Raw genomic sequence first — 12685 nt, 5'->3', positions numbered from 1 at the left:
AGTCGTCGTAAAAAGACGGGGGCGGCTCTAGTGGCTATCAGCAGCACGCAGAATTGGTCACCTCTACGTCTGAGCTCGAGGGGAGGAAAAAACTTTCTTCGGGGCCAGTGAAAAGAAGCGCTTGCTCTGCTAAGACCCGTTGGTTACCTGCCGAGACCGCGTGAAGCCAAGCGCTCCAACAGGAAGGTGAAGGGTAACGGATATATAGAGAAATAATGGAAGTGTTACGTTGGTATAGGACGTGTTTTTTATCTGCCCTGATCTCTGAACAGTTGGGACTGCGCGCTATCTCGCGCCATCCTCAGTTGCAGAGCATTAGTGGGGTGGGGAGAGTGCTGGTATGAACTCTGCGAAGGGTGACTAGGGTGGTTGAGGGAAGATTGCGTGGCTTTCTCTGATGTTACAGTGTTCGGCCCATCAAATGATCGCCTTGGGAAACAGCCAGAATTCTAACGGGGCGAAGATCGAGAGAGTGTGTCCATGTCCCTGGCCTCATTCTTCGCCGACGGCGTGCAGACTGCAGAGGGGCTAGAGCACCTGAGGCGTAAGGGCACCGCCAATAAGTGGGACTATGTCAAAAACTGATACGCTCATGAGGAAGACGGCATTCCAAACTTTCGTTTGAATGAAAAATCTTTAATTGCCGTAGCCTGATAAAAACTTCAGAAAACAAGACTTACTGAACGCTCCTTTTATACAGGCCGTAATAGTAGTAGTATTAGTAGTAGTAGTAGTAGTCTGGTCTGGTCTGATCAAGGAAATAGCCAACACGCAGCTGCTCATGACACATTGAAAGTGGCGACGGCGAAGGTAGCTGGCATCACAAAAGCACAATATTTTCTTTTCCGGCGCAACAGTCGCAAAAAAAAAGAAAGAGCATCTACAAGCAGGGAACTATAAGGTGTGCTTTCTTCTGTTCTGGTTATCAGGGACGATAAACGGAAAAGCAGAAAGACAAGTGTACTTGCATGTCCATAAAGCGTGCCTTTATCATAGCACTCCAGATGAGGAGATTTTCTGTGTGTTACTTTACTTTTGAGTCTCATCCTCTTGAAGTAAAGCGAAGGTACATTGACACTTCCTTCTCTCTTTTTTTTACTCTTTTACCTGCTGTTTAAGAACGGCGATCGGGGACCAGCTGCCTGACGTCACGCGCACCTTTGAGTACAGTGCATGCTAAGAGCCACTGGCTTGGCACGCTGTCTGCCAAGCCAGCTTTTAAATTGCAGATGTTCCAGAATCTTTTTGTCGCTTGTTGCGTATAGGTAACCTGAGCTCCACACGGTGGCGTTCCGCCTAGACTTTATCTCTCCCGTCTTTCTTAGGCGTTGAAGCGAGGTGCGCTGAAGTCATGCCGATTGCCTATTGCAACGTTCAAGCGTGTTTTTAGAGTCAGCTGGCACAATTACATTTGTTAGGGGGTAGGCAGCCCGAGAAAAAAATTAAAATAAAAATCGCCCTGCCCGCACCACCTTTGGCACAACAGACTTAAAGCATTTTAATATAAATAATGTGCCTTTAAAAATTTTTCGTAGCAGAAAAAAAGTAAAGACAAAGATGAAATGCCATCTACGATTGTCTATTTGATTATACAACAGTTATGGATATTGCAAGCTGTAGAAAGTATTTCCATAATTTTTGTTGAACATTATACAACAGTTATCGTAATTGTAAAAGTAATGGAGAAGATTTCTACGCTACCACAGGCGGCGCTCCAAACGACCAAGCGGCTCTCGCTAAATCGCAGCCCGACTACTAAGTAAAGATCAGTTGAGCGCCTCAGATGCGTCGCTTGCTTGTCGTTCTGTTCATCTTTCCCGTTCGAAACTAAACACAAAGTGCCTATTCTCTGTCTTGTCAAAGTGCGGTAAAGATAGGGATGCTACAGGCGGTGACAGCGATTCAGAGAACGAACTCTCACAACTAACCGCACGTTGAAAAGCCAAGTGGCATGTGGAGCCTTGTCTGTAGTAGGCTTTCACGACTGCCAGTTTTGAGCGAGATAGGGCATACATGTATTCCCAAGTTCTGTAGCCTGGATTCTGGGCGAATTCCGCCAATTCTGGGACGCTTGAGGGACGAAAAATCTGCGCAATGAACGTTTCCGTGGCAGGGCTCACCTGGACGTGGACATTTGAACTGTCGGTGCTGGATATGTTCTCATGGCTTCTCTTTCGCGGCGGAGAAAAACCTCGACTCGCGTTCAAGTCATTTGAGGTGCCAGGAAAGGAGCGTGACGTGTGGACCTGCACAAAGGGAGAAAAGAAAGTCACCTGTTAGCGAAATGATAAGGCCATCACTATCGCAGCAAAATCCACGCCTTCCGTCTTGCCAGCATTGGCAACTTGTCGGCCCACTTGTGGGTTCTGAGACAAGATTATTGGCAAGTATTTTTCCCGTGAAAATAAATTTTAAGTTGTGAATAGTGTAACCATAGCGTTACTCTATGAGCTAATTAGGCTAGTTAAGTTGTAGCGTGAATTATGTTACGCTGAGTCGCGTAATCATAGACAATAATGTGGCATAGTTAGGATCAGGAGTTAGGAAGCTTGAAGACGCTGCCGGGACTGCGGCGTTGCACTGGTGGGCGGATTCCATGATCGACGGCTGTGCATCTTTTGCTGGCAAAGCGCAGTACAGCCCTTGTACCGAGATATGGATTCCCGGCGGTCAAAATCAGTCCGGAGTCCTCCACTACGACCCAAGAGATGACGCGCATGAAAAGTTGGAGTGGAATTTGCTGTCGTGTTGTCGCAGGTCTCCGGAAAAGGATCTAAAAGGGCAACGTTGCAGTGTTTATAGTTGGATACAGTTTTACTCTGCAGTGAAGTCCAGCCCACATTCAGGACTGCCACACAATTCCCCCACGACAAAAAAGTAGCCCGTTGTTAGCTGTTACCTATGAGACGAAATTATAAGCTCAAGAAGTTTGATGCATCTGGCTTCTTCGATGTAGTCAAACATTAAACAGCTGATTTTGTTGACTGTTGAGAATGGTCTGCGAAGTAATATAGGAAGCCGGAGACCATATTATTCACTGTTACGAACTGCTATTTTTTTAAGTTGCGCCCTACAGAACCGTGCAGAGGCAACGAGCCCAGCAAGTGCCTCCTAGAAAGAAAAGGCCTCTGTAGTGTTCTTGTGACGTCACGAACCTTGCCCGTCGCTTCTTGAGCCTTGTGTTCTAAATGCATGCCGTGATATGGTCAACCGGGCAAGATGCCTGACGTCACAGGAGGAGTACAGAAGCCTTTTCTTTCTAGGAGGCACTGGTGCAGCACAGCAAAGAAAACGGAAAGTACGGCACTAAGTGACGTCATTTATACTCCTTTTTGTTTTCAGGACTATCACCCGCGACCGGCGTGCTTTCAGGGTAGCCAGTTATATTGCCTGCATTCCCGAGCGCTGAGGAGCACCAGAAGCTTGGCAGCGCGACCTTCGTAGGGCGTACGACGCGCGGCAGTTTTTTTCACTCCTGCAGTCATAAGGGCGGAAGACTGCGGGGGATGAGTGGACGAACCCTAATTGGTTGGTCCTCGGTCGGACCAGCTCGTTCTCTGAACTGGGGAATGCAATCTGTGGTTTTTCCTTTATTCTGCTTTGGTGAGTGTTTGCGGATATCGGGGGATGCTTGGGTTGCACAAAAAAAAAGTTATACAGCAGCCCAAGCCAACACCGTTTATCTTCCTTTGGACACCCTGGTATCCGCTGAAATGAAACATCGTCCCAAGAGCGCCAGCACTTGGCGCTAAGCCACGGTGAAACCTGCGAGGTTGTTATCTGCAAACAAAGAGGAACGTAACGCTTTGGCAGCCTTCAACGCTTTTGTTCTCTGCTCCGAGACCTAGTTGGGACGCCTTCTCAAACTTGTGTTCCTGATGCGCTTCGCGGCAAATGAGCACTAATTTCTTCATAACTGTTTCCGGGTCATTCTCTATGCGCACATCTAATTCCTTGGGCACACATCCGTTCAAAGACAATTATCTAACGATAAATCTAGGATGCAGGTACCGCGGGCATACATACGTTCGCACAGGATATATCATGGTCGAAACATATCGACGTGATTTCTAGCCAAGCTCTCCAAAGGCTCGAATACTTGCTTCCCACTTCACGTGTTAATGGTTCCACAAGGTATCAAGTTACCTACATCCGTGCAGCCCTAGAATACGTCTTCTTCTTTTGGAAAAAGCTTTTTTGTTGTAAGCAAATATGAATCGGTTAAAAAAAAAAAGAGGCTGTCCGTATACTTTGTTTCACCGATATGACATACTTCTCTCCTTCTCATCTATCTGATATGGGGCTCACTCCTCTCATCACGTCGTCGTAATGAATGTTTAATGTTTTTGCGTACTTTAATTGACTCGCCGGGATTTGAGTAACTTGTCAATTATTTGAAAATTTTGTAAGCTATCAAGAACTAAACAATTCAATCCATGGTAAAACAGCGCGGAAAAACACAAGGACGTAACAAACACGACGACACGAGCGCTGACTTTCAACTTGAAAGTCAGCGCTCGTGTCGTCGTGTTTGTTCCGTCCTCGTGTTTTTACGCGCTGTTTTACCGTGGATAGTAGTAACCAACTTGCCCAGCTTTCCGTACTTCTAAACAATTCAACTTTCAGTCCTCGTATTGACTTGTTAAGTTATAGTTTCTTTTCCGCGCACTACAGAAATTCGAAATCTCCATCCTGGCCCTACTAATGTACTGCCTTTCTATGAATTTTTACGATAATGTTATTTCTAGCTGGTATGATTTTACTGTGCGTTTCCTTGTGCGCTCATGGTATCTAATATGCTGATGACTGCTACGATTCTTTGCGCATTTTGATCTCCTCCTGCCATAGCCTCATCGGAGGCTGCAGCATGTGAAAATAAATAAAATAAATTTGATAACTAACTTCGTAAAGCACATGCATATCCCTTGAAGAGATAGCTCATACCAGCTTCCTTAAGCAATTCAGAGACTGCATTGGCGAAATGCGAAAGCATTAGCGTTTGCCGCCACGTTGGTGGCTCCTAGTCGACGCCTTTCTACACCTACGTACCCACTCCGTTAAGGTGCGACCGCCACTCTTCGATCTCCGATGCTACCACTCGACGATGCGTACTTTTCTGTTGCTGTACTCTGATTGGTTATAGGCGTGACGCCATCAGACGCATGGGTGACGTCCCTCTTATGATGTCACATGATCTCACTAATCTTCATTTATTAAACAAATTAGTCAGCCTCGTTGACCATTAGCATTAATTAGTATTATTAATTATGTCCGTTAATAAGGACCATTTTTATTAGTATTATTATGGCCACTAATTTTTGACTAATTTTAATGGCCAATTACTAATAACTCTAACTTGATATTGTTTAATCATTGACTTTATATACTTCACCACACCAGCCGCCGCGGTGGCTGAGTGGTTATGGCGCTCGGCTGCCGGCCCGAAAGACGCGGGCTCGATCCCGGCCGCAACGGTCGAATTTCGATGGAGGCGAAATTCTAGAGGCCTGTGTGCTGTGCGATGTCAGTGCACGTTAAAGAATCCCAGGTGGTCGAAATTTTCGGAGCCCTTCACTACGGCGTCTCTCATAGCCTGAGTCGCTTTGGGACGTTAAACCCCCTAAACCAAACTTCACCACACCGCTCTTCAGATCATGACTGATGACGTCACATCCGGCGACACATTTTGCGAACACTTTCGGTGCCTACATAGCCTAGCAATGCTTTCGCACTAAAACTTTTAAATAAAAGGGAGTGGCCCATCTTTGAAGAGAGTAACTGCAGATAAGGAGCGGAGCGCACAACAGACGCATTCCGATAAGAAAACGTGCTTTTTTGGTCGCCAATCGTCAGGGTACCGATTTCGGAGGCTGTTCAGCTTGAATCTATTCTTGCGAGCAGGCAGGTGAAGGAGAGGGCGACGCTGCAATTAGCAGTTTCCTTTTATGTGTATGCCTTTTCTTCCCTATATAAAATAGCACTGCGTCCATAACCATAGCGTGGCGAGGTTATAATACTTTATACGTATATAAAATGTCATATAGTATATAACAAATAAAGTTTAATGTTTGCACTGCCGCGAATAGGATCGAACCCTCGTCTTCCGGGTCAACAGCCGAGCACCATAACCACTGAGCCATCGCGGTGACATGTATAACATATAATACAACGAAATAACTTATGTCAAAAACGTATAACATATCATACTGCCACATATGCCTGCTCTCAACCAAAACCTTGTCACCATGCACGTTTTTCTGCGTTTTTCTCTAACGCAGAAAAATTTTCTTCTCTGATTTCTCATTTTTTCAGCATAATTTCAACTCTGTGTGACTCTTATTGCCTTTTTCTGTTGTTCTGGTGCTCATATACTGTTTTCTCCTATATATGCTCACTAGAACGATACGACTTATCCTGTAGTCAACTCTTTGCCCGACTATTTTCCTCGTGATTTGTGTCCTAGCACTCACGCCATATTTTTATGCGCTTCTGCTTCCTAGTCTTATCTGTTGAAGTACATTGTACATTGCCGCATATCCTGTTACAGCCTCAAATTTAGGCGAACAGTACGTTTAAATAAATCGGTACAGCCTGTTTTAACGTTCTCTAGTTGTAATCACAATGCATATTTGTGACCTTGTCATTACTTCTAAAGGAATCAACTGTCATCTGCAAGTGCGGCTACGGTGCGTTTGCATTAACGGCTACACTGGCATAACATCCTGGCAGCGTGTGAGCGTGTCGCAGCGTGCTGCGGCATGGGCCGATTCTTTTCATGGTTCATAACTCCGTTTAAGAATCACACTTCATGTTGCGATGCGAAAATAAACATTTCGATTTGAACTTATGCGGTCGCCTAGTGTTATAGCACTCGCCTCATCTACGGAGGTACGCGACTTAATTGCTGCTAAAGCCTAGAACTCAGTGTGAATTCCCTAGTGGGGAATGAGCTTTCATAGGCCAGGCGTTTAGCTTTCCCAAGGTAGGGAAACTTTTAAAGGGCGACTTTAGGCCTTGCAGGCGCAGAACAACAAAATTACTTCGAATGCCTGCTGTCGAATGCAAGAGTTGTTCATGAGAGGAACGCGCAAATCTGACTCGCAGTATTCTGCACTCTCCACGGCAAGAGAGCTTCTTGGGTGAAACTGCAGACCCGTAGTTTCAGACGCCGCCAGGGCTCTTGTAAAGAGTTCCTCCTCTTTTTTCTCTTTTTGAATCGCCTACAGAGTGAAGAGCCCATTACGCTACTGCGCTGCAGTGCTGATCGACGTGGCGATAGCGTGGCATCGGCGTCGTCCCACACGCCGGTGCGCGACAGATACGGGACCCCGTCTTAATCTGCCAATGTGAATGCACCGTAAACACCTGCCCATCGGAGACTCGCAGAGCCTGTCAAGGAATGTGCAGCGCCGGCGCAGCCCCCATTGTTGTCTGGAGCTGCCCGCCGCGAAATAATACACCCCGTCGGCCTCCTCCCCTTACGGGCGGATGCGCGAAGCGAAATGACGACAGCCGATGCAACGTCGAGGGTGTTCGACGCGGCCGCTGTTGTCGGGCGTTCGGAGGTCGCCCAAGGAGCGCTCGCTTTTTTGTGCGCCTCAGCCCGTGGTCGGGTGTCGTGTTTGTGAACGAAGGCGGCGCCGCTGTCGCTAACGACACTAACGCGGACACGCGTGCTCAGCGCCTGACGAGCAGCGTGCCATTCGTTCAGCTGCCGTCACGTTGTTACGTCAAACTAGCGCGCAAAATTACTTTCGTGCCATCGGTTACTAGGGCGTGAACGCCAAATAAGTATTTTTGTTTTGAGCTTATAAGTATTCAATCAGTCAAACATTTATTATCATATACCAATCAAGACATGTTTACAGGTATTGTTTGTGAGGAAGCCCTAAAGCAAAAGATGATGGAAGACCTCTGATATCGATGTAGCGGGGCCCAGAAGTTCTGCTCCGCAGTAACGTTATGCTTTTTCGTACAGACCACAAAACCATCCAGAATGCAAAGTTGGCATCGAGAAATGAAGTGCTATTTCTGAAGCGCATCGCGAATACGCGTAGTGTGTGATAGCGGGTGACAACGACGAATGGCTGCATGCGAATGTGCTGTATGTGACATGGAGGCATGTGCCGCGGCCCTGAATATCAGCAGAGTCAGGCCCCACAGCTAGCCGACAGGACCAGCAAGTACGAGCTCGTATTGCTGCAGAATGCCGCGTCACTGGTCGAGAGCTGAGGGCAAAGAGATTTTGCCTTTCGTCTCAAACCGAAGTTTGCCCTGGTACGGAAAAAAAAAGAAAGCAAATGTGTAATCGTGCCCCTACTGAGGTCATGCGATTTGAAAACAACACTTTCGAGAACTCGATAACGCCGCCTGTATTATTTCTAATCTCACAAAGCCAGGAGAGGGGCGTCTGGTTAGTAGTATAATGCATTTCCTATCTTTTACGGGAGGCTTGGAGAAAAGAGAAAGTGAGATTGGGCAGCGCTATAACTGTTTTTTCGCTGGGTCACGGATCGACAGCGGAGAAGGAAAGAAGGCAAGCCAATAGGCGCACAAGAATACTCACAAAAAGACTTGTAGCATTTACAGGAACTCTACGACAGGTCCGCTATGACTAAACTTCGTCATCTTTTACAACAGCGTTCACCCACAGCAGAACAATGGCTAACAGCAGGTTTTTGCTTTTTAGGTAAAGAAAAATAAAAAGGACTGCAAATTCTAACTGCTGCTTCTTTACCATGGAATGCATTAAATTTCTTGCCGATTTAAAAAGAATCAGGGCTAAGCCAATATTAATTTCATGCTTTCTGTTTACGTAAACCGGTGTTGTTGTTTTTTGCGTCTCCATAAAAGGGTTGTAGCGCCGAAAAGGACAACACCTAGCAAGCGAGACGAGACAGGCGCAATTCGTCCCCTCATTTTTTTTCTTTCCCACATTCCCCGTCGTGTGCAAAAATATATGAGCTTCACTGCGCTTTGAGCAATGAGAAAAACTCCAACGTCAGTTGCGCCAGAAAAAAAAATGGCGCAACTCAAAGAATAATACTTAAATGCTTACTTGGTGCCCATCAATTCATTAATAATGAGCTACCATGGTCAGCGCACCAACAGAATTCCTAAACGTAGCGTACGATGCTGAACTCAAGAAGAAATAGGGAATGAAAAAGTTTTGGTTTTGGAAAAAGTAACCTTATTAAGCTGGCACCTTCATGTGTCATGGATGTTAAAATTGGAAGCAGCAAGATGATGACAGCAAAAAATTGCGCATCGTCACTTCGCAGTATGCGCAGTACACGTTGAAAGGTGCTAGGAAAATACAAGACAGGCGGAGCACTTGTTCTTATGGGTTGCGTGAATAGAATATCTATTTTCAAGTTAAACTTTGGTTTAATCCATGAACCATCTTCTAATCAGTGACGGCCAAATACAAGGAGAAAGCCCACAGTGAAAGTAAATTACAAAACTCAAAAATTTATTTTGAAATGTTGTTTACGGTAAGATAACAAGTAGGAGGGACGCATACAATAGGGGGGAGGGGGGGAGCCTGCGGCAACCCTAGAACTGCGGCAACCACTTTCCGTGACAAGGTCCCTTGCATGGTGTTGACTGAAGAAAGAGGAAACGTGAACGTAAGATGCTCAGGTGCTATGAATCTAGATTCCCCTGTTCTAAAACTACTTTCTTTTCTTCATAACATCGCGGTACGATGGTAAACGTCAAACATTTGGCAATTCTGAGGGCCAAACACAAAGTCAAACATCAATTTCGCTCCTACTCTCATGCAGACAAATTTCCGAGCTTCATACTTTCCAATGGGTTGAAGGAAGTCATAATACTGATTCCTTCCCAGCAGACGATTCCAGGCGTTGTATGTCATTTTCTTACGACATTGAAAGTAACTATAACCGATTCATTATCACTCTATTCACTCCTGTTGATCACAAATATCACAGGTGTTCATGGTTGCATTTCCCGCACATACGCGATTGTATCTTTTAGTTCGGGTGCGCGATCACAGCAGCTTGCACTTCCTATTTTCCGGCGCTTACAGCACAGCATTCAGATTTCTCAGGCGCGCTCTAGCGCTACGTTCACACTTCGGCGTTCGGCGTCAAAACCCACCGGAATTCACCGCCGCCGTCGAAATGCTGCAGCACTCACACTCGATGCGTCCGCGCCACCGGTGTTACGGCGGGGTTGTGCGATACGTTGACGGGTCAGAAGCACAGTGGGAAGCTGCGAGCTTCTAAGATGTCGCCACCGCCTCCTCCTAGCAGCCGTCATGGCGCTAGTGATGTCACGCACAGGCCACCTGGTCTCCAGCTGCGCGCAACCTCTTTCTCCCGGCAGAAATCGGTTCCGAACCGATCGCTTCTTTTCTCTGGTTTTGCGCCCAAATATGTGCCGCTGCGGCGGATTTCGTCTCTGAATGCCCAAGTGTGAACGCGCTATAATCAGAAAGCGCGTTGAATCTGAACCACTTTACTGTGCTGTACGCTACAATTATCGTTTCACAGGCAGGAAACTGCGGTCTTGAGCTCTCTTTCACGCGGCTAAATTTTTCCATCCGCCATTCAAATATTCCTCCCATTAATCTTCTCTCTCAGCCTCCATTTTGTGGCCATTCTGGATCTCAGTGCGAATCAATTTTTTCCGCTGTCCTGCCGTCGCTCTTCCCCATTGAGGAAAGCTCCTTTTCCGAATTGCGCTTCTACAGGTCGGCCTTACCGTGTCCATTTAGGCGGTCCTTTTTACCCTTAATTGGAGCCCCTGCATATCGGCATGGTCGCAGCAATGTCAAATTCGGCACAGTATAAGTTTTTCTGGGTTCGTACTAGAGTTACAGAATATAGCTGTATTTTCTTTTCTGTAATTTCTGCCATGGTCCGTTATCGTTCCTATCCTTGTTCTCATTAACGCGATAGCGCTAAAGCTCCATTTGTGCCGAAAATCCGACGTCGTCGGCGTCGGCGCTGTCACCTCAAAGTAGGGAGGCGCCCCCGGATAAGAAGCGAGCTAGGTGGGCGACCTAGGTCACGTGACCTTGTGGCGTCACTGACCCGTCGCGGCAGGTGGCAGTAAAATTAATGATTGATAGCGAGATGTTGCTCGGGAAGAGCGTCTTGGGTCTTACAAGCCCCACCGGTTGCAGCACCTGCCATCGCGGGCAGTGGCGCATTCCTTAACCGCTGAACCATTGATCAAGGAGTGATATGAGGACCCCTAGGAATCTATGAACGTAAAGTTGAGAATGACTAATTCCGCATATATGACCATTAGCTCGATAACGCTATCGCGTCATGCCCTTCAGGCGCAGCTGAAGTGTCCTCTCCAATTTTTTCTGTCCTCGTTGGACCAGGCCAAGCTCTGAAACCTCGTCATTGCTTTCCAAGGTGGACGTTAAAGATCAAGAGACGAACAACGCGAAGCAGTAACATGAATTGATATTGCACCTGCACTTCGGCGCCTATTTCGAGTCTACAGTCCAAGCTTGAGGGCACTTGAAGCACCTCCGGAAACACGTCCAAATAAGCTTACGGTAAAATTGCATAATTTTATTTCGCAGATAAATTCGTTTGTGCATGTTGTTACCATCTACCGACTGCACCAGATGACGCAGTTACTGTAGGCTACCACCGCTACAGCTGTGCCTTCTGAGTCAAACGCCCACGGTTCCTCCCTCAACTTTATATGCGGCCGTGTAAGAGGTAGCTCTTGCTGCGGACCAGTCAGCCACGCTATTACTCTCACCTACCGTATCAAAATAATGGTGATCATTTAAAAATTGTCTGTTCATTTTTCTTCCACATCCATCGGGGAGTGGTGGGGTCTTCCTGTCCACGTCGTCAAAAGATTGCCAGAAGGGCCAAGTTTCTGTATGAGAACCGCCATTGCAAAACTCAGGCTTTAGACTAAAATATTTTTGGTTGTCGACAGTTTGTCATATTTATTTTCCAGTAGCGGTAAAAAATTATGCGTCATCTTGCCTTTGTATTCGTTTTCTGCGGAAAGGTGTTTTTTTTTGCTAGGAATTTTACGAATTCGAAAGCCTTATATAGGTAGGTCATGAGGCGGAAAATCCGGCGTTGTTATACACGCTGCAGACGGTCGAAAATCCCCGTGACCTCATCGCTGAACAAAGAAAAATGAAATTCCTTAAATTTGTGACGAAGTGGGTTTCGAAACCAGGCTGGCCCGAACAGGTCAGCTTCGCTGACCACTGCGCCATCAGCGCATTTTATTTTAAGCATGGTATTTATTACACTAAAAATACGCTCTATTTACAAGAACTATTCGCAAATATTCGCGCTATCATCCCAGCACAATATCCCGCGCAAAACTGCCAGTCTCTCGCGCTGGGTTTGGGTATCGTCGTCTTCATCAATTCCTACTCGGGCGACCTGTACAGATCAACTTCACTCGCCACTGCATTAGTAGTACGCCATTGCCACAGCCGAACACCCCTCTCGCATCCTTGCGCATTGACAGCACGTTAGTATTGAGTGCCCTGCGGAATTTTCCCCACCAGCATAGTGAGGCTTCAGAACCGCTCAGTATGTTACGCATTTGCAGGGTAAGGCTTCACCTACAATAATTCGGGATTCGCTACATTCGTACGCGGCCACGCGCGCGCTCTGTGTTAGTATTAAAACTACCCAATCCTAGCGTCACTGCAACCTATCGA

General features: G+C 46.6%; 1 protein-coding gene across 2 annotated transcripts in view; it reads right to left on the bottom strand.

Annotated features, from left to right (window-relative positions):
- LOC144113582 (uncharacterized) overlaps positions 1-12685 on the bottom strand; it is a 56354-nt gene that overhangs the window by 17015 nt on the left and 26654 nt on the right. For both annotated transcript variants that reach the window (XM_077646741.1, XM_077646740.1), the window contains exon 2: positions 2121-2246. In XM_077646741.1, coding sequence (XP_077502867.1) covers positions 2121-2246 — 126 coding nt within the window. The remainder of the gene's footprint in view (positions 1-2120; positions 2247-12685) is intronic.

This window comes from Amblyomma americanum, chromosome 1, assembly GCF_052857255.1.
Source record: "Amblyomma americanum isolate KBUSLIRL-KWMA chromosome 1, ASM5285725v1, whole genome shotgun sequence".
NCBI lineage: Eukaryota > Metazoa > Arthropoda > Arachnida > Ixodida > Ixodidae > Amblyomma > Amblyomma americanum.
The sequence above is the reverse complement of the archived record's forward strand: the minus strand, read 5'-3'. Positions and strand labels throughout refer to the sequence as shown.